Raw genomic sequence first — 22795 nt, 5'->3', positions numbered from 1 at the left:
AAAAAAATACTCCATAAGACAGTAAGATACCTTGTGAATTGCCTACTTATATGTATGCTAACTGTATCTGTTATGTTATATGGGCGTATTTTTGTTCAGATGTATATATACACAGTGGATTTTCGTGAGAAAATGAATGACTAAGTGATGTGTTAGATTGCAGTACTTTTTTCACAGTGTATTAATACTGCAGCTGAAATCAGCAAGTTTATTTTGAATTTGCTATGCTGTCTTTTATTTTACAACTTGCATGTGGTGTTTTTTTTAGTTTTAATATGCCCTTATATTAATTTACAGTTAATTTGAAGTACCTTTTTTACTTTTGCGCCGATCTATTGTTTTAAGCTGGTTTTCGTTTAGTTGTTATTTTGAATGTTTTTGTCTGTTTTTTTTCAGCCGTTTATTATTTTATATACTTTCATTGTATATTACTTGGCTTTGTGTATTTTAATTTTATTTTACTTTTTAATTTTTCATTTATTATTTTTCTTTGTTTTATTTTTCATGGTTATATTTGGTTTATTTTAGTTTTTTTTATGCGTTTTCCTATTAGTTTTTTCTACTTCTACTTATATATTTACTCTGTAAGCCTACGTACGTATTTTTTAAATATAAAATTATATACTCAAAATTTCTCGCTCTCTTTTTCATGCATTCTGACATACCGTTAAATTACTAGATGGACTTGGTTTGTTTAGCTTTGATAACTCTGGTTTGCTATTTACAGAGCTGCTCAAAATTTTTTATATTGAAGTGCAAAACACAAAAACCTACATGTACAAAATTGTATGTGCACTGAAAAATTTTTGTATTTAAAAAAAAAAAATTTTAATTTTAATTGTTTGAGGTCGGGAAAAGTTGAAAATTTGGTTTCAAGTTACAAAATGTTTGCTTAGAATATTACGTAAATAGTTATATCGTCAACATTCAAGAACCAAAAAATTTAATACTGAAAGTTGCGAAAAATTACATTGATCAACAGAGATTACTGAGGTGCTCAAATACCATCTGAATTTAATAAAATGTTTAACAAGTAAATGATAGGTAGGGTTGCTTAATGCTTTCAGTCAAAAAATGGCTCATAACCACGAAAAATAATATACCGAAATAAAATAGAAAATCACAGAAACTACACTGTAAGAGAATCTGTAGTTCAAAACTAGTGCACTTCTATTGCATTCTGAACAACTAATAGTTCGCAATCTATGTTTTTTACATGCTTTCAACTGGCGAATTTAACATTGCGATGTCCTAGGCGACGGAAACTGGCCTAGCTGCATTACCTTTTCACTAGTTCCTAATTACATACAAATATCCATTTTGGAACTAGTTCTTAATTGGCACTTTTTGGATAGTTACGAACTAGTGTACAATTTTCAGCCGATATCTAGTTCTTTCTTGGTAATATTTCGTTGGCCCCGAACCGGAGCGAAATTCTACATGTTGCTTCTAGTATGATATTATCGCATTTATCGATAGTTCCGGAATGGTGGAATAGTGTTGAGAAAAAAGCATAATCATAAGTAGTCGTAGCTTGTTAAAGCTAGTAGCAGTACTTTTGTTGGTGGCCTATTTTTAAATATATGTTAACTATCGATTTTATAATTGCAAATATATCTACTAACAAAATATTACTTATTTGGCACTCTGGGTCTAGTTCCGAATCAGCAATTTGTAGCACTACCTACTGACTTTCCTTGAGGATAATTAACTGTTATCATATGAAGTTAGAAGAGGCGCATATTCTTTTAGTACAGTTTTGCTTATATTCTTTGGTCATATGGTCCCATATATATCAGCTCTGCAGTCAGTTATCTATTTTAATTTTGTTTATAAATCAATTTTATTTACAAATTTTTTTCAGTACTATCATATTTTTAATAATTTTTAGTTGTCAAATTGTTAGTGTACATTTTTTACATCATACGGGAGTGCTTTTTCTTGGAACTTTCATAAGAAATACGAGAATTTTCATATGATTTCAAATTATATGTGAGGGCTTATGGGAGTGCTATGAAAATTTTTGTTTATATTTGAAGTGTGAATTTGTATCTGTGCCTACGACTCAGGCAAAACAAAAACAAAAGTGCTACAAGTGTATAGGGGCTGAGCAGCCCTGGCTATTTATATATTTTTCTTATACAAATTTAAATTTAAGGCCCACTTGCAGAACGGCAAGTTAACCTTTTAAATCAGTTTTAAACTGACATGAGGGGTTAAAGTCATAAATTTTTGAGAAATATTTTAAATTAAATCTGACCAAAAAATAAATAAATTACCGTCCAGAAAGTGAGCCTAAAGAAGCTCTGTTTCAAAATTTATTGTTTATAGCTCAACATAGCAACCCTAGATGGTTAAGACTAAATTTACAGGCGAATGTTTTTTTATCTCTACACTCCAGGCCTTCAGGCTCAACATGTTATGTTGTCGGTATTCTCTTGGCTTCCAGTAACATGATGCATACACGGTACGTAATTCCGACTGTGATTCGTATCAGGACTGGACCTTCAAAATTACAAAAGGCCCGAATTACGTCTCATAAAAAGTTTCCATAAAAAATTTCCACTGAAGGTAAACAACTCTGAGTTACCGTCGATATGCAATTAAGGTGTACACGAAATAAATTCCACTTTCAGATGATCTTATAAAGCAAAATTATTTTGAATAATGAAAAGCACAATTATTCAAAAACATAACGAAATAATCATTTGTAGGCAATGAGACATCTCTTCAAACTCAGTGGAGAACAATTTGTGAAAGGAACAAACAAACTCACGAGAGAGAGAAGAAGAATAAACAGGGCGGCATTATTTTCAAAAAAGAAAACGTCACTAGATAACTATTTCGAGGGCGAACTATGTACCATGTAGGTAGGCTCTTTATTATAACACCTCTATTCCAGTTTTGTTTTATTACCGGTAACGAAACAAAGCCCACAAATTCTGTGTCCATATTCGAATTAAAAAATAATATCGTCGCCCGCTAGCCAGAAGCATGAATGTGCAATTTTTCCGATTTTTTGTTAGAGGCCTCTTTAGATTACCCTTTAGATTCTCTAGGTTCTGCTTAAATCTAGAGCTTCCTACGTACATGGAAACCCCAATAATTTGCAATGCCATTTTCACGAATGTATAATTCAATCCACAAAGTTGAGCCAGAAAAATGAATGTGGCATATTGTATGACACATTCGTTGATATGGCTAAACAATTTTTGAAAAAAATAAGAACAGCACATATTCATATGTTCGAATGTTCGGGTATACGTGCTGGTATTCTTCAAAAAAAAAAAAATTACACCGATCAAGAATTTTTAATAGCTTAATTTCCTAAAAAATAGTTGTTTAAATGAGGGCAACCCGGTTTATTCAAAGCCGTTGCCTCTTCTCGAATCAAAACTAAAATACTTGGAAAATTGGAAATTGTGTGAAAAACTGGTTATACCAAAATAATATCTTTATTTTTATAAAAATCTTGAGGGCAACGCTTTTCCCGAACCCAACATTTCAGAATATTCTGATTCTGTTGAGAATAAGAACTAATTATATGTTTGCAATAATATCTTAAATAAATAAACATTAGTGTATATGAAATTTAATTGAATGTGCAACTTTTTTCATTTACATACATGCTTTTCATAAGTCAAAGCCGCGGATGTTTTCCCAAGTACTGTGATGCTCCGAATCCCAATCCGCAAACGGAATTGGCCTAGCAGGTCTTAGCTTGGCTCTAACGTTATTTAAAAATCAGTTTGCAGTGATTTTTTTTACATCTTTTGAGGTTAAGGCCATACCATGACAATTCTTATAGCTTATTCGGTCATAGCGCATCAAAATGCATAGAAAGCATGAGCAGATTAACCTGATTCAACTACTTTTAATTTCTTGTATTGTTGTTGTTTTGTGTTAACAAAAAATATATCAGCTTTTTAAATTTTTGTTGTGCTAGAAAAATGAATGTGCTAAATCTCGGAGAATAGAAGGGATGCGAGCAGAACAATTATCTCAGTTAAAAGAGCATAGTGTGAGTATAATATATAAGTACACTTTTAGACTAGAAACTAATTCTTGTAATTTTGAGAGAGCAATAAACTTTGAAACTCGATTTCCCAACATTTTCATTTTGGCACATTCATCCTTCTGGCCAGCGGGCGACGATATATGCAGCTTTTTGGCTTTTTTTATATTTTGAAAGAGAAATCATGTGGTTCAAAACGCGTTTACATGCACGGGTAACGATTTTTGTTATCCAAGTAAACCAAAGCGTTCTGAATAAGTCGGTTAGGCGTATTTACATAAACGTTTTGAGCGTGGGCCTCAACGCTTGAGAAAAATATTTTTTGAAAAAAGTCACCGTAAAAATAAACTCTGAATAAAGCTGAAGCTATTTAAAAAGTTACCAGCATCTGCAGTTTTCTCAAAATATTTTATTTAACGGTGATACTTATTATTAAACTGATTTTTGAGAAGTTAAAAAAAAAGAAAAAATCTTTTTTTTTTCGCGTATTATTTAGTTCTTCTTTCTTGTTTTTATTTGCCATTTTTTGTTATAATCGGTCTCTCTTTTTTATTAAATCTACTTTGAGCAAATTGAATTTCTCTTTTGAAGTTGTTATCTAAGACTCACACTTTCAAACATACAACTTTTTTAGTTGAAAAATAAAAAATAAATCTAGTCTTTGCGTTACTTGTTTTATTTTTTCTTTTTTTACTTCATTTTAATATTTTTTCTTGCTCTTGACATAAACATTCATATTTTCATATTGAATTTATGTCTTTAAACTCTAACCTTTTCATTTTAAGCACTTAATTATATTTTTTCTAGTCTTTAACAAAAATATTTCATGCCGTTGCGGCTTTTTTGTTTAAAAATTTACCAGTTTTGAATTTACATGCGCTCATAAATTATAAAAAAAATTTAAGTAAGCATTCAATATACATATTTACTTTACCTTATTAGCAAATACAATTTTTTTTATCTTGTGTTTTTATTTTAAAAAGTGTTGTTTGTATAAAATTTCGTTGCTAATATATTTTATTAGTATTTGCTTAAAATATTTTACTTACGCGCGTACTCTTCATTATGACTTCACTTTTACATTAAGTTGCCGTTTTCACTATATTTGGTTAACGCTAACTGACTCTTCATTTGATGGAAATGTGTCGTAGATATGCCGATTTAAATGCGATTTGGCGTTAACTGAAGATGGTTAAAAAAGTTTACTCAAGGTAACCATAATAGATAACTGATACAACCGACTTTTTAGGAAAAACATGCAGCCCATTATAAATGTCAAAATGTCATACCAGAAACCATACCAATAAGCAATGCATAGCTATTTTAGCCAATTTATATAATTTTTGTTGTTGTGCTATTGTTGGCGGCCACCGTGGTGTGATGGTACCACACCCACCACACCGTTCACACCCCGGGCAAAGCAACATCAAAATTTTAGAAATAAGGTTTGGCAAGCGCTCCGGGTGTATTTCTGCCATAAAAAGCTCTCAGTGAAAACTCATCTGCCTTGCAGACGCCGTTCGGAGTTGGCATAAAACATGTAGGTCCCGTCCGGCCAATTTGTAGGGAAAATCGAGAGGAGCACGACGCAAATTGGAAGAGAAGAGAAGCTCGGCCTAGATCTCTTCGGAGGTTATCGCGCCCTCATTTTTTTTTATTTTTTGTGTTATTTTGTTCGGTGAGATTTAAATTTAATATGTTAGCGATAACTTTAAATTTTTGTCTAGCTCTTTAGTATATCCATAGCGGATCCAACAAACTGGCGACATACATACAAACATAAATAAACATTTTATATAGGTACTTTGGTTTTGTAATTAAATGAACTAATGTCAAAATAGTTCTGAGCCGGAAGTGGATGTATCAAATAATATCGAAAGAGTATGATTACGCTGATCAAGAAAAAAAAAACATAGCAAATGCGCTGGAGTGAATGAGTAATAACTAACAAAAAAATGAAAAAGATTACTCGTTTTCATCTAGAACGGTCTATCTATCTATCGCCAATGCGGTCGCCGTATGTAATGGTAGTGTGCTCCGCTTACCACACCGAATATCCTGGGGTCGCCCCTCGGCAGTGTTGTGTTTGGCAAGCACTGAAAAGCTTCTCAGTGAAAACTCGCCTACCTTGCAGATGCCGTTCGGAGTCGGCATAAAGCAAGTAGGTTCCTTCCCGCCAACTTTTAGGAAAAACTAAAAGGAGCACGACGCAAATTGGAAGAAAAGCTCGGCCTAAAATCTCTTCGGAGGTTATTGCGCCTTACATTTATTTTTATTTTTTTAACAAAAAAATTTTAGTTTCCGACAACCGATTAGCCCTTAGGAAAATCATTAATTTCAATTTATGGATGGGGAGGACATATCAACGTTAAAAGGTTGGGTCTAGCAAATTTGTAAAGCCATCTAAGCCATTTTTTTTGTTCAAAATCATTATTAAAGCCACCCTAGAAGAAGCATCCAAATCCCAAACTTCAATGTTACAAGATTCAAAATGAGGATGAATACATTTTAAAGATTACCTCTTCTCCAAGTTTTTGATTACATTAACCCGGTATCAGTTTTTAGAAACGCCTACTGTTTTAATATATAAAAAGCGTCTCAAAAGGGAAACGTTGTTCTGGTAAAGAAGATAACGCTTAAATAATTAAGAACGCTGAAATTTTCTTGGTATCGCACTTTTTATTGTGAGCGTATGACAAGTAATCGCGAAAAACGTTGTACGCGCCTATCAGAATTTTTCAGTAAAGCGGAAAAGAACCCTTTGTTATGGTGTGGATAGATAGATTTTTTATATATTTTTCAGCTTCTCACAAATATTTATATATGACGGGAAATATTATATTGGCTGAGTTGATATGAGTAAGTGTAAGCACGCCCAAATTGGAACTTACAACGTTTTTAGCGATTACGCTTCATAAGTAATTCAAGATTTTAATTTACTGCAAAAAGGTAAAAAATATTTTTTCTGGAATTTTGAGCGATTCTTATTAAACAATTTCGTGTGATGGTCACCTTGTTCAGCACGCGCGTAGCGCACCATTATTACTTAATTTATGGATGTATACATATCCATGTTTCTATGTGAGATATGATTAAAAAAATATCAATTTTAATTGTTTTATTTATCGAAATGTCTTTTAACAAAGAATTGTGTATGATTTACGTTATTTAAAAAAAAATCATAATTTCAAAAGCTTTTTGCTCATTTGCTGACGTTCATTAAACAAAAAATTTTAATAATGAAAACGATCTTAATAAAAAATTTAAGGTTGGTTTATTTATTAATTTTTTATTGTATTTCTCACGAGTTCAAACAGAGTTGCAAAATAATTTGCCAAAAAGTTTCGATTGAAAAGTATTGCGAACATTTTTTTTTACAACAAAAACTTTAATTCTTTGAATAACTATGCAAGTTTGAAAAATTAAAATTTACAGTTTGAATATTCCCCTTTTTAATATATTTTTTTTAATAAAATATGCATAAATTACCCTGTTATCTGCACAATACATACATAATTTTAATTACTAATTCATAATAACAATGCTTTAACAAAAAAATTTCATTCTACGGGATTTAAAAAAAAAATTTCACTACATGCAACATTTGCAGTAACGTTTTGTTTTTTTTTTGTTTTATTTTAAGCTTACAATTATTTCAGTTTTTTTTGTTTGTTATTAGAATGTACTTAGTATATAAACTACGACGGAATTTATTTATGATCATTCTTATTTAGCTTAATATTACCTTTTCAAATATCTTATAATGTACATATTTGATAAAACTTTATCGTAACATTTTTTTTTATTCAAATATAACTTTTTTTTTGTTGCTTATGAGCATTTTTTTGCGATGAGTGCCAAGAATGTGTGATTTTATATTGAAAAGGACTGCATTTGTGAAAATTAGAAATTTTAGCAAACAAATTCAAATAATTTGAAAGTATAGAAAAAAAGTTACAATAGTGGCATAAAATATCATATCAAATACAAATTGAGTTTGAGTACCGAACATTTTTTTCAATATTAAGACTGTGTTGACCTAATGTTCTACCTAAATAGAGAAACAACCTAAATCACTGGAAACTGTCGGTAAGGCAGTGCAAAATAAAAATTTAGAACTTTTATGAGCAACCTTTTCAACCTAAATTCAAATGTTAAATTTCAAAAACAAAAATATTGATTTTGCAATATTGCATATGCAAATAAATGGCTGTTGTCCATTAAGTAAATCATAAATCATAGATCGGTGATCCCTGCTGCGATTAAGGTCCGATCGATTGTACATGATGGTGAGCTCATTTTTGTTCAAGCTGATGTTGGCGATACAAGAATTGGATCCTTCTCAAATATGGACCGCAATCTGAATATATTTGGCAGCCAAATGCACTAATTGGCCTAAAGAAGTTATTGGAGGAGAACCAACATCACAGTATTGAATTCGAGATTGGGGAAAAGGCTATTGTGCACGTGCTCCACTATGTCCGAAAAAAAGCCTTATAAAACGGAGCCACTGCATTTTCTTGAACTGCTATCTTGGGATAGGTACTTACCGCGGACCCTAATTGACCTCTGTTCTTTTTAAGCGTGAAAACGCATCAAAAATACCAAATTTTCCGTATTGTTATTATTTTCTTAGCAGAAATAAACAATTTAGGTTTTCAAATCAACTCGCACAGTTTTGACAGCTTTTTCCTAAATTATTGCAGTGCTGGAAAGTTCCAGTGGAATATTAGTTTAAGTACCTAAAATTTAGGCGAACTCGCACCCAGCCTAAATACGTAAAAAACCTATTCAATACTAAACAAAATCTATATTTCATTAACTTACTGTGTTTATATTGAAATTATGTATATTCTTCAAATTAACATTATTAAATAAAGAATACGTGTACACTATATGCATTGTTTTTGTGTTTATGGATAATAAATTTATAAAACGATGGCAAACAAATTAAAAATTAAATGATTTTCCAGAAATATATGTTTCTGTTCCAAACTACATGGCAGTCTTCATACAACGCACACCTCGATTAATAGGGAGCTATGTATGTCAACAAATCTGAATAACGGGTTCCCCAATTCAATAACTAGCGATCAGTATACTCTATTAAATATTAGTTCCACTGCTTAGCAGCGCCACTACTTTGCTGCTCTCGATGATGTAACACACACCGCAATGTTCATACCGTGCGCTCCTTTTCATGCTTCTTCTACCTTCTATAATTGAAATGGAATTGTAAGAGGATTCAAGGGTTGATAAGAGCAAAAAAAGCTTAATAGCCTTGCAGCTTCCGCAACTTAATTGTCAACCTTACCTACACATATTTAGTAGGCGAGGCTCTGGCAACCCCAAGTTCCTCATGGAAATAGGGGGTGGGGAAGGGATAACATAGAAGATACAATGTGGTTATATAAAATCGTTCCCGAAATCGTCGGGCTAGTACCTTAATGGTGCTTGTTGCCGGAACGTATTGGATCTTTATATCGATCTCTCCCCAAAACCTTCATATCGTTACAAGAACAACAACATGACCACATTGAACCTTTCGGCAATACTTCCATGAGGAACTTGTTGTATTATATTTTTTTTATTTGTTATTCCCTCGGGTAGGTAGCGACTATTATTCCCTTACACGAGAATCTTATTCAACCATCAATCACACTTTGTTAAATTCACTTTGATTACATAAAAATATAAAAAAAAAACAGTTTTTTAAACGGTGTCCCTTAGTAGTAATTTCCAAATTTTAATTATATTTTGTGCTTTAAGGCAATGAAATTTTACCTATTATTCAGAATTCGGTTATTGGAGAAAATATATACCCTGCTCTAATTCTGTGCTCCCATGTGTAATTTTTCTTAAAACAATAACGAAAATAATACCAAAATACTTATTTATATTTAAAAGAAATATTGCAGATTTTGTTGTTTACATACATACAATTTTATGTTCGCAACACAATTTTGGTGTTTGTAAATTTTTTGTGTTAAATTTCAAAAATGCGGAAAAAATACAATACAAATAGTGAACTTTTGTGCTAAATTTTTCGAACGAAAAGGGAGAGCCTTAAATTTTGCCATCGGTTTTTAAAATTCCGTTATGTTATTTTCAACTCAGACTTAAGTCATTAAATTTGTGTTTTATTTAATTAATTTATTTTAAAGATTTTTTCCTAAGACCGTCTCACTCATAGCTTAAAAGCTTTTTAAATTAAAATTCAACTTAATTATTATTGTTCAAGATTTTTTATTGATATATTTTTAGTGACAATTATACGGGTTTTTTTTTAAATATTTAAGTGTTAGTTGTTAGATGTTTTTAATAATCTTTTAGTTCATTAATTTATTTTGTTTACTTATCAGCTTTTAATATTTGAACCGTTAGTACATTTTACTATTTTACTTTTGTCATTATATAATTAAATTATACACAACGTAAATTTATTTTATTTTATTTTTTATATTTTTTTGTATTGTTTTTTCCCCTTGAGCATTTAATGCATCAACATACATACATAAATTAATGTATACATATTTATTACAAACGCACATATACTTTTTACAAGCTGTTGTTAAATTTTTGTTATTTATTTTTTTATTTATCCGTATTCTTCACGGAAAAAGCTTTTCTTTTCTTTGTCATACATTTTTATCTATCAACAATTTGTTAAAAACTTCCAATCCACTTTTAAAATTATAAATTTTTGCTCTTTATTCACAGATATATATGTATGTATATACATATGTATATTACTTTAGCAATTACTTGACATCCTTTCATATTGTTATATGTTTTAGCACAGTGCAAATAAAGTTAATTCGATAATAAAATAATTTTTTAAAATAATAGTAAAACATATTTATGGACCTTATTGTGATGTCAACTACGTGGAAGGAAGGAAATTTATTGATGAGGATCTGTCAATAAGCCAGTATATCAGTGGTCTATTTTGCATTTCGTCATAGTTGGGGTATTTACGTAGGTTTGCTTGTAAGAAGATCTTGTTATCTCTCAACTCTTGGACACTATTGAACAATTTTTTTGTGCATTGGTCTCATAAGGACTACTGCACACCAAGTATGATAGAATTTTATTTGCCAAGTAACCGAACAACGTAAATATTTTTTATTAGTTTTTGGCACCAGATAATATTTCACCTCAGGGATAACCGTGGTGCATGTTGAAAGTATACTATTGAAGCCCTCGCAGACTCCTTTTGCAATTATTTTTAGAACAAGCTAGTCTTTTGCAATTATTTTTAGAACAAGCTAGTACTTTTTCTTGAACATTTTTAGCTCTTTTTTCGGATTATATTTCTTTGAGCTTTGTTTTTCTATTATATTATACAGGCTGAACGGATTTGATCTCAACTTGTAGAGGGCTCGCAAAAGATTATGAAGACGTATTCAATATTTTGCAATTTTAAAATTTTCGTGGATCGTACTTAGCCAGAGTCCAGTAGCACCGATTTGGTCTGTTGTATTCCGCGGTCGGACGTAAATTGAACACACAAATGTCTAAGAAACACTTAAAATATTGCATTCACTGTTTGTGTTATTACGTTCAATTTTAATATCAAATATCCATAATTTGAACTGCATCTAAACACGGTATAAGCTTATGCTTCTACAAATTATGCAATTTAAATTTCGAAAAAACCGTTGTGCCTTGACAATTGTTAGTCTAAATAAATAAATATTTTTTCTACTTTTAAAAAAATCCTGCATGCTTGCTTATCTCGCTTTCATTCTAAAAATTTTATGCAAATAATTTTTACACCTTTATATATCTATTTTTATTCTTAAATATTATTTTTTATGTAATATTTTTTTCTTTTTACACATATTTCAAATTAATATACGATATATATACACATAATAAATAAAATTTAAAAATATACAGCATTATAGACACCGCTTTCAATATTTAAGACTACTTAAATACATTTTTGTTTTATTTACAACTAAATTTTTTGAGTCAATTGGGTTTATTTTTTATTTTATTTTTGTAATATACGTGTTTTAATGAATCTTTTTTATTTATATTTAATAGTTTCAAATTCAAAATTTGGTTTTCTTTTTTAATGTTAGTTAAGAGCTATTTTTTATTTTTTAGTTATTTAGTTTTCATTTAAACTAGTTCAGCTTTACTAGTATATTTCTTCTTTTATTGATATTTTATTATCTTTTTCCTTAAATTAAATTTATTTTCATAAATACACGGTCATTTCAAGTTTTTTCATGTGTCTTTTACATAAATTACTTATTTTAATATTTCTTTTTAATTGGTTCTTGTAAAAATCAGCCAGTTCTGTTTCTTTGTATTTTATATGTGTTAATTTTTTTATTTTGTTCCGTTATCTTGTATGCCATATGTATTATACTTTAAGCTATGACTAAATATTTTGTTGTCTTACATAAATACCTTTTAATTTTAAAATTTCATACGTAATATAAATTTTTATGTGTGAAAATTAAATACAATACAACCAACACACCCTGTACACCGCAAGACCGTATCAGAGCAACGTTTGACGTTCCTATGCTTGATAGCGATCTGCGCCAACCAAAAACTGTTAGGTATAACAGTTGCATTACTATCAGCATTTAAACAGCTGTTTTAACACACTTCCTCAGATGTTTAACAACTGATTTCAGCATGATTATCCTTGTAACGTTCACTGTAGCCTTGAATTGTAAATGGCGCTGTTGCATCGCTAGCTGGCGTTGTTGCGTCACCATTTACAGAGGGCACACCATTTGACAAGCTTGTCGGTCCATTATGCAGCGCTGTCTCGACTATACCATTTATCTTCTCACCACCATTTGGCAATTCCTTAACTGTATGTATATTCTTGGTGCCAGCGATTTTATGTGGCGCCATCATCTGTACGTTCGCATAAGATGAGGAGGTGATGGCTTTGCCAGCAACACCACCACTAGAACTGGCACCTGCACCAATTTTGTGCTGTTGCAGACTTTTGCTAAGCGCCGCTGGATCGAGCGTAATACCATCTAGCTGCGACGAGAATGACAGTGGCGGTTGTATGGTGGTCGGAGTCGGTTGTGGTGTGTCCAAACTAATTAGTTTTGCCTCTGCTGCCTCTTTTACGATATTGTTATTATGATTATTATTGTTGTTGTTGTTATTGTTATGATTGAGTTTATTCATCTTGATGCCGTTAAGACCATTATGCAATAATGGGGAATGCTGATTACTACCGCTATTACTGCCATGCCCATTATTCAAATTGATCGCAGCACCTGACGTCGCCGATGAATTTGACGCATTCGATGTACCATTACCATTAATGCTACGCTGTGAATCGTTGATAGAAGTAGTAGCAGTGGCAGGAGCACTGGATGCAGCTGTAACAGCAGCGGTCGTGGACACAACGCCTGCCGCTCCTACTGCGCCACTCAGCAAGGGCTGATCACTTTTGGAATTGGGTAAAATGAAAGATGTCTCCCAACAATCATTTCCACTCATCGTACCTTGATCCAAATTAACGCCGACGAAATTGGGTGCATCTGGTGAAACGATAGCTGGTGGCGTGCAGATATTAGCGCTACATGCTGTCGAAGTAGTTGCGACCACGGTGCTTCCACCAGCTACACTGTCATAGTCAATGTTGGTAATAATACCGATACCTGCACCGCTGGGTAGCGGTATAAGATAGTCCGAATTGTGCGGCATGGGGAGGTAGAACTCATCAGCCCCCGCTTGTCCGATACCACCTATTTGATCACGTTCATTTGTCATCGGACGAAATATGCTTGGCGGTAGAGGAGCCGTCATCAAAGGGTTATCCTGCTGCATGTTACAAAAATAGAAAGATATTAACTTTTGGCATAGAGAAGTTTAGCGATAAAAGTAAGTCTGTTCAATTTACCCTCGTTAACGGCTCGATGCGCGCTAACAGTGAAGTAAAGTTGGGACGATCTTCTGGCGTCGGGTTCCAGCAATCTGCCATAATGCGGTACATCACTGTTGGACAGCCAGGTGGTGCACCCAAACGACCACCATTGGCGACCAATTTCATTACTTCGGGATTCTGTAAACCAGGATAAGGCATCATGCCCATGCTAAAGATCTGCAACAGGAAAAAATAACATCAAATCTTAAAGCCCCACAACTTCTTTGCCTCCTACACTCACCTCCCACAGCAGCACACCAAAGGACCACACATCAGTTTTTGCTGTAAATATGCCATCGACATATGCCTCTGGTGGCATCCATTTAATTGGCAGCATAGCCTTTCCACCTTTGCGATAGTAGTCACTACGATAAATATCACGAGCCATGCCAAAATCCGCAATCTTCACAACTCGTCCCGGACCCTTGCTGGTTAGCAGACAATTACGGGCCGCTATATCGCGATGTATAAAACGTTTACTCTCCATATATTCACAACCACATGCTACATCACGTGCGCACATTAAGAGATCACCCATCAACAGCGACGAAGGACGACCGGGCTTATTCCGTCCTTCACGTAAGAAATTTTTCAAATCGCCACCAGCCAGTAGTTCGAGCACAATGAAACGTGGATGACGATCGAAGCAAACACCTAGTAGGTGTACCATATTGCTGTGATGAAATTTCGACATGATAGCTGCTTCCATTAAAAAGTCTTCTTCTGCTTGACGAGTAGACATTTCCGGTAGTGTTTTGACTGCCACAGGCATTTCTACCAGGTCATTTTCATGCACACGATAGAAGCCTTGATAAACTTCACCAAAAGCACCTTGACCGAGCGCTCTGTAAATCGGAGAGTAAGAGAGCAAGGAAACAAAAGATTGAATAAGTGAGTTAAGCAGAGAGAGTCATTGATAAAGATAAAAGACAAATGAAGTATTAAGGGGGGGAAGAGAAAATGGATGATAGAGGACAATAGATGCATTATAGGAGTTCAGGGATATATACAAATTGAGAGATGGAATTGGGAAATTCGATCAAGATGAAGATGAGTAATAGTTGGCCCCATTCTCAAGCTTGAACTTTTACACTTACTTTACAAGCCTTAAACTTTCGCGCGCGATTTGTGGCAGCTGCTTAACATCAACATGTCCATTGAGTATGCCGTCGCAGCCATAGTTGGGATTGAAATTGGTTAGATTAGTGTCGTCGAGGTTGTGACGCAAACGACTGAGCTGCAGATCCTGTTCTAGTAACATTTTATGACGAAGTTTTGCTTGTTTTTTACGCTGATAGCGATTGTCTGAAAAGAAAATTGGGGATAAGAAAATTGATAAAATGTATGTAACAAATTTTGAGAGCCAAATGCTAAATTTGGAATATATATTTTCAATAACTACGTAATTTCGCTTCCCGCTTGTTGTTCATTGAAAACCCTAAGGATAAGGAATGTGCCATTAATCGGTAAAAATATTTTGAATAATACTTTTTTCGATTAATCAAGGGATTGACTTACTAGATGCTGAGAAATACATAACTGTTAGCCTAAAAAATAATATTCATTAATATCTGAGTAATTTTGTTAATTTCTTTCGAGTAATTGATACAACTTACATACAAACCAGTCAATAAATAGAATAATACCAATTCGATTTTCTGATTAAGCAGATTGTGATTAGTCAGTTTACTGGATAATCAAATTAACTATATTCTAGTTAACAAAAATGTTAATTATCGGGAATTTAATCCTTTTGATTAATCAGAACTAACATATTTAACTAAATATTTGATTTATTGGAATATATTTATTTTTTTTTTTAATCGCAATTTCTACTAACAATATGAATATGAATGAGGTAATCGATGCACCATATCCTAAAAATTTATTTTCTATTCCCCATTGGGCTGCACATGCTCTTCTTTCACTTTCTCCTCCTAATTTTTGCGGACTGTTGGTTTAGAATCTGAAATTTACATCTGAAACTGTCACCTCTCTTTACTTACACAAAATAATGATGAGCGCGGTGAGTGCAGCGCCTAATAGTACAACTAGGAAAATAAAGAATCCGATGAGATACGAGAATGGTAGGCGCTCGTCGGCAATCACTGTCGTTCAAAAAAAGAAAAACAAGGAAAGAAGATAAATAAATATCATTTTATCTGATCGTTTTGTTGTTAATCAATCTTACCCTCGCAAGCGGTGTGGTTATCACGTTTCAAACGCCAACCATCCGGACATATACAACGAACCGTCGAGCGATATTCATCCAAAGCAATGCAACGATAATCACAACCACATCCCTCTATCGCCGGTATAATAACTACCGAACCTGCACCGCTGCTTGCACCCTCATAAACTACACTAAACTCCTTCAAACTGCGACTGGTGCTTATGAAGGATGTACCACCCTCACCATTAGATTCGTTTAGGAAGACATCACCACCCGCATAGCCACCACCACCGCCTCCGGTATTGCAACCGCCCCCGCCACCACCAAAACCGCCTTGGCCATGCTTATTTACCGTACTGCCGTTATTATCCAATAGTTCGACGTAACACGAATGACCGCCACGTCCACCCTGCAATAAGGCAGCGCCATATTTTGGACTCAAAGCTTGATCAGCTTTCGCACGCCAACCGCCACCGGGACCTGCCGTTTTCAAGTTCACTTGATCGCCATGAATTTGACCGGTGACGCCTGGCCGCAACGCATTTGGCTTTTGTCCATGTTGAAAATCTTCATCGATATATTGTCCAATACCAAGACCGCCACCACCGCCAGCAATTACTAATGGTACGGCTTCATTTTTAGCCGAGTTTAGCTGTGCGTGCGAAACGGTTTGCTTTTGTATTAAAACTGAGCCTCTTCAGTCTTTAAATTTGCGTAACTTACCAAGAAGATGTAGGAGCCCCCTCCTCCACCGCCAGCACCATTTTCTATATAAATATTTTTTACCATATGCTGTTTCGAGCTAAAACTATATTTGCTCAAATCTAGTTCAGGTGTATCCGCGCCGCAGCCTTCTTCCCGTATGCTCAAAGACTTGATACACGCATTTTCGCCTTGCTGACCTACAAGTATATAGAGCTCTTCACTTTTGTGCAGCTCTAGCACTGAAACGGCCATTGCACCACGGGATGAGCCGACACCACCAGAACCGAGTCCCCCGCTAGCACCCTTCACAATAATGCTGTGCAAAGTAAAACAAGATAGTACATGTTCAAAAATGTCAATTTATTTTCAAGAAAAATAGCACACTTACGTATAATAGCCCTCGTGTGGCACCTTCCATTTCTGCATGCCCTTGTAGGAACTTTGTTCTTCGACAACACGGACTTCTCGCAGCACATGACTTTGATTATTCCCTTTGTAGGCTGTTTCACATTGTTGTTGAGTCGGTCCTATCATACCGCGTGTGTCGCAGGTTGTTAGCTCAAGATCTGTGTAATAAAGAAAGAAAACAGGTTACTAATTGATCTTAGACGTCGATCTCTGCATTTACAGTTTTTATGTTCGTAGTCTCGATGCGATGGACTTCGTAAGTTATGACGCACATCCCAATAATTATATCCGTCAAGGTGCTCTTTCGGTATGTTTATGCCAAAACATTCGGGACTTAAGGAAACATCGTCGACAGCGACATCTGAGAAGATGCGCATGCCCATTCGTGCTTCAAAGTGTAGATAGTATCTGTTGAAATAAGAAAATACGGATTTGGACACCAAATTAATGATCATGTAAAGGGAAAGATGTGAGAACAGCATTTCGCGTTATTTTAATTACAAGCCCTTTCCATTCCGCCTTAATAGTTCTGCTGAAAAAATTTACTATGACCACGTTAGACATGGACGTGTGGCGAAGCCGTTCAAGCCGTGCTATGCGAAGTCGTCCAAGCCGAGTTCAAGGCTATGCTGTTGGCCCACTACAGCATCAAGATCCAAGGATCTTACCGCAATTCCCAGCTAGATTCGAACACTAATACCCGTATCTACAAACGAGCCTGGCTGTTACTGACAGGTCCTACCAAAAGTGGCCCCTCATTCCAGTGAAATCATTTGGACATATATTGCTGGATTCGTTGAATTTGCAGAAATTGTCCCTATTTCAGTCTGTTTTTCCTGCAGGATTCGATGTTTTTTGTTATATTACAGGCACCCACCAGTAGACTAGAGGAAGAAAATTGATTTCGAAAGTTCCTCCCTTTGATCGCCCTTTGGAGCTGCAGCTTATATGAACCAATCTTGATATGGCTACATGAATTTGCGTAGATATTTGCTGAACTCCATCCACTACACCATAGCTGACTTCGAATATTTATCTTTCGGAACTTTTCTAATCAAGCGGTAGGCTCATATATATACTCATAAGAAATATATACTGATATCATTAAATTTAGGAACTTCCAGCTCATCCGTAGCACTGGAAACGAAGCTTACCTGTGCTAGATGTTGCTAAAATGAGCTTAAAATCCTTAGAACGCAACACCTTTCCCGTTCCCAAAACCGACTACCAGTGCAACATAAGAAAACGTCGTTTAGTAATCACCTGTTTTCAATCACTAGCTCAAGCAGTTAAAGGCCTAACATTACTGCCAAAAGTTCTTCTAACGGTTAAGCTTAGCGCTTAATTTTGCTCCTCCCAATATCTCAGCAAACAATGTCTTACTTTAAAGGTTTCAGTTCGTCTCTTGAAACTTAAACTAAGCGTACTATACACAAACTTGTCACTTACCTTGAGGTGATATTCGGCAACAAATACTCTGCTCGCAACCAATCACTACCCTGATTCTTGCTGCTCCACCAAAGTGTAGTCGTAATATTCTCCTTTTCCTTCATCTCAACCACAGAAAGATTTATACTACCAGGATTCTTGCCAAACTGATGTACATAGAAGCGTACGACACAAGAATTTCTATATGGCGAATTTGGATTACCATGTACCAGAGGTGGAGGATTGAAAGTTTTGCTAATCATAAAAGCATTGCTGGCAAAACCAATCTGCGATGCCTTCTCCGAATTATTCATATGCTGATTCATATTGACGAGCATATAATAGCCACCGGTGGCGTTCAGCAAATGCTGTTTTGTATGATCACCATCGGGACCGGTGTCATGGGTAGGCGAAGCCCCAGTATGACGTGACCAAGTAAGTACCGTACGTCCGGAATCACGCCAACCACACCAATCATTTTCAAAGTCACAACGTCCACCGTATGGAATTTTGTCTGTGAAAGAAAAAAAGTGTTTGAGTTAAAATCTTTATGTAGTTGTATACTTAAGCGGATGAGCAATTTTGATGTGAGCTTTCTTATCTAATAACTTTGTTGACCATTCTCATGCTCGGCTTACACACCCATTAAGTGACATTCGACCGTGATCAACTTGACATTGTCACTGACCCTTTGCTTGGCTTAGTGATGCGTATGTATGTATATGTTTTAGGGATGCTACGGAGCATCGACTTCGATTTCGAAACGTAGATAGTAATTTTTTCACTTAAGTTTCTTTCGTAACTGGCTATTGGTGCAACAAAGTTAAATTCTAAAGTCGGCTAATGTGACTCAGAATTTTTAGAAAATTTTTTCTTAAGGTAAAATGCGTAAATTAAAAAAAGTGAAATATTCAGAAAAGTTTCCAAAAAATCAACAGAAAATTTATATGCTTAATCTTCGCAAGTCTTAATAGCGTCTTAATCATTTTATATCAACCTCACTTTCGTAACATCCCTAGTGCCTTAGAATGTACATGTATATGTAGGTGTTAAAATTGTTTAAGTAATGACAGTCACTGAAACTTCCCATATACATAAGTAATCTTAATCTCTCCGCATATTTACATAGTACGAAGCTCCATCTTATTCTCAACCAATATCACACTTACCGCAATTGAGCAATTCATCCTCGCCATCATCACAGTCTCGGGTGATGTCGCAGATACGCGGTAACGGTATACAAACCGGTACTTTGTTCATCATACATTTAATTTGTGATATACTACATTTTTCCGCTCTGGTGCCCTCTGGGAAACAATTTACCATACGTAGATTATCGATAGCCACATGTGCACGCTGATTTTCGGCTAATTTTGGAACAATTTCAAAAACAATGCGAAAGTCGCGTGATATACGTCCAAGTCGATAAAATTTACGTCCCCATTGACGATAATTGTCGCCCACTATTTCCGCTGGCACCCATGAACTCTCTTGCGAGTGCATTGGTTCGACGACTACGCGCGATAGTCCATGACTCATATCGCCTTGATGCATAAAAACTTCGAGGAAACATTTTTCCATGGTTGTGCTAAATTGTGGTGAAGTAAGATTCACTTGTTCCGTGGTTGGTAATAGACGTGCGTATAGAAAGTGACCTGTGTGTGGGAATTGTGTTAGACTTTTGAGATAGTTATTTATATTTAAAGTTAACATACCATTTGCGTCTTCAGATGAGTCTGCAACTGGCCCTGGAAATTGTCCGGTCATATTTTTCTGAGATAGTTCGGTGCCGCTCATGACTTGGAAACCGTCTTGTAGACCGTCGGCCCAGTTCCAAGCGCATGGTGTTTCGAATGTGCATTTAACTCCAAGTTGATCTTCTATTTCCGAGGAAGGTGTGAAATCGGTCTGAGTTTCGTAGGGGCTCTATAAGTAAGAATAACGAAAATGTAATTTTAGCATATGGATAGACATAACAAGCTGAATTTCGCATAGAAATAAAGAACTGCTCTATTTTTGCATGAAAATAATATGAAAATCTCATCATTTTGCGGTTCATGGCTTGGAGAATAGACGGTACCTGCGTTTCAAAACTTTGTAGATCATAATTCTGCCAGGAAAGCAGCCCGAAGTTTTTTTTTATACAAAGCAGTTTCATTGACAGTAGGGTCTTAAAGCCGTTTTGACCCAGATTCATACACGAAAAGTGTTTCAGCATATATTTTAGCAGCCTTAACAATTACAAAGCAAAAATCGCGACAAGTTTTTGAACATGGCATAGATGACAGTTTTGGTAGATGTCTTCCTCAAATAAGAGTTGCAAAAGGGTTTCCCTGCATTTGTCACATGAAAGGATGGAATTGATATCGAAGCGGAGTGCGATCATAAATAATATTAACATTTTCCGGCTTTGACTTCGACAGTTTTTAGGGCTCTAACGAATCCATACAATGTTTTGGTCGAACTTTGGTTAACTCGCCCAACCATAAAGAATTTTAAGAATTTTCTAGTGTTCACTCTTCCGCTGTTCTCTCACCTCCCCATTACCTCTTCTCCCGTTTTTTTCTTTGTCTATTCTTTGTATCCTTTTCGGGTACTTCATCCTTATAACTCTCTCTGCCTTCGTCTCATTATCTTTCAGCCCCTTCGGGCCGCTGGGTGTCTTCTTTTCTTTTTTCCTTTCCTTCTCTTCATCCCTCTCCCTGTCCGTCTGCCCCTCCCGCTCCCTCTGTGCCTCTCCTTTTCCATATCACTATGTCCTTCTCCCTCTTCCTCACTCTCTGCTTCCCTTTCTCGAATTCCTCCTTATACATTGTACTTGCTGCTTTCTCCCGAAACCTACCGAGTAACACTACAAAAGAGCAAGAGGATCCCAAGACGTGGCATGGATTTCGGGAGCACAACAGTGGTGATTTTAACTGGTGTGAGTAGATACTTGGAAGAGTGGGAAGCTTTATACAGCATTATAGCCTTACCGTCTTTCAAACAAGTCGAAGAATCCGTTATTCTATTTCATCCACTTTCATTTCCATTAAACACTTATTATAATTATTTGATTACAGCTGATGAGCATGGAGTAATTTTATGCGCAATTACCTGCATATTTAAGGGTGGAATGTACGTCAACTATTAACCAATTGAATCTCATCTCATCCGACTATCGTTGTCATCATCGTAATATGAATTTCCCTAGCCACTACACTTAACAGCTCACCACAATTTTACTATCACCTAATTGATTGAATTAAGTTCATTTCTTGAACGTGGAAACAAACGGAATACCGACTGCTACATCCAGAGACTGGATCTAGTAGCGGCAAAACCAACGACATGCTAATGGCAAGCAATGTCGAGCGGAAGCCAATAAATCTGGAGGCGTAAATAATTTGCGCTTTAATTTAAAATAGAGAAAACGTCATTTTCTGTTTTTGTTGTTGCTATTTTCTTTCAGCTGTCACAAAAGGTTGCGGCAGACTCTATTAAGAATATATATTGCTTCAATTTTGCTACTATTTTTGTACTTTTGTACATATGTACTTTAGGGTGTCTCAATATCCGCAGATTTTTTTCTATTCCAAACAGACTATAGAAAACAAAAAGTTTCGAAAATTCTAAAAAAATACGCAACTCTCAAATTAATACCGAGACAGAATGTCTCAAATTGCGTTGTTAGCGTAAAAGTGAGATAAACTGAAATAAGCAAGGGAACAAATATAAGCAGGACAGCCTAGTGTTTAAGGCAACTGCAGTTTCACTGTGTGATTCGTGGTTCGAATCTCGATGAAACCTTTGATAACATTACGAAATTGCCTGATGATGATAAGGTGGCGGTACTCGAAATGGTAACATCGTAATTTGTGTAAATTTTTGAAATATATATGAAGATGAAACACCCTAATGTATGGGCACATTGGTTTTTATGCAACTCTTACTAAGCACTGCTCGCTTTTGGTTTTTTCATGTTGTTGTCTACGGCACGCGGCGGCTGTTGCTCATTAAATTGACAGTTACAACAAGATGTACAGCAGCGACCTATTGCATGTACTGAAGTGTGATGTGCTGGCGTTGAAAAAGAGGTAAATGCCTTAAGTTTGTTTCCGTTAAGTAATTACGATGCTGCACGCGGAGATTTGAATACAAACTTATTTAT

General features: G+C 35.0%; 1 protein-coding gene across 3 annotated transcripts in view; it reads right to left on the bottom strand.

Moving 5' to 3' along the window:
- Positions 1–826: 826 nt before the first annotated feature.
- Positions 827–22795, bottom strand: part of Alk (Anaplastic lymphoma kinase) — a 69261-nt gene continuing 47292 nt past the window's right edge. For all 3 annotated transcript variants that reach the window (XM_067770433.1, XM_067770432.1, XM_067770434.1), the window contains exons 4-15: positions 20361–20571; positions 19815–20300; positions 18667–19159; positions 17438–17625; positions 17198–17375; positions 16828–17125; positions 16123–16756; positions 15938–16039; positions 15029–15236; positions 14173–14776; positions 13908–14108; positions 827–13828 (exon numbers count right to left, since the gene is read on the bottom strand). In XM_067770433.1, the coding sequence (XP_067626534.1) occupies positions 12656–13828; positions 13908–14108; positions 14173–14776; positions 15029–15236; positions 15938–16039; positions 16123–16756; positions 16828–17125; positions 17198–17375; positions 17438–17625; positions 18667–19159; positions 19815–20300; positions 20361–20571 (4776 nt within the window). In that variant the 3' untranslated portion in view covers positions 827–12655. The remainder of the gene's footprint in view (positions 13829–13907; positions 14109–14172; positions 14777–15028; positions 15237–15937; positions 16040–16122; positions 16757–16827; positions 17126–17197; positions 17376–17437; positions 17626–18666; positions 19160–19814; positions 20301–20360; positions 20572–22795) is intronic.

Source organism: Eurosta solidaginis, chromosome 3 (assembly GCF_040869045.1).
Source record: "Eurosta solidaginis isolate ZX-2024a chromosome 3, ASM4086904v1, whole genome shotgun sequence".
NCBI lineage: Eukaryota > Metazoa > Arthropoda > Insecta > Diptera > Tephritidae > Eurosta > Eurosta solidaginis.
Note: the sequence above shows the minus strand (reverse complement) of the source record. Positions and strands in the feature narration are given on the sequence as shown.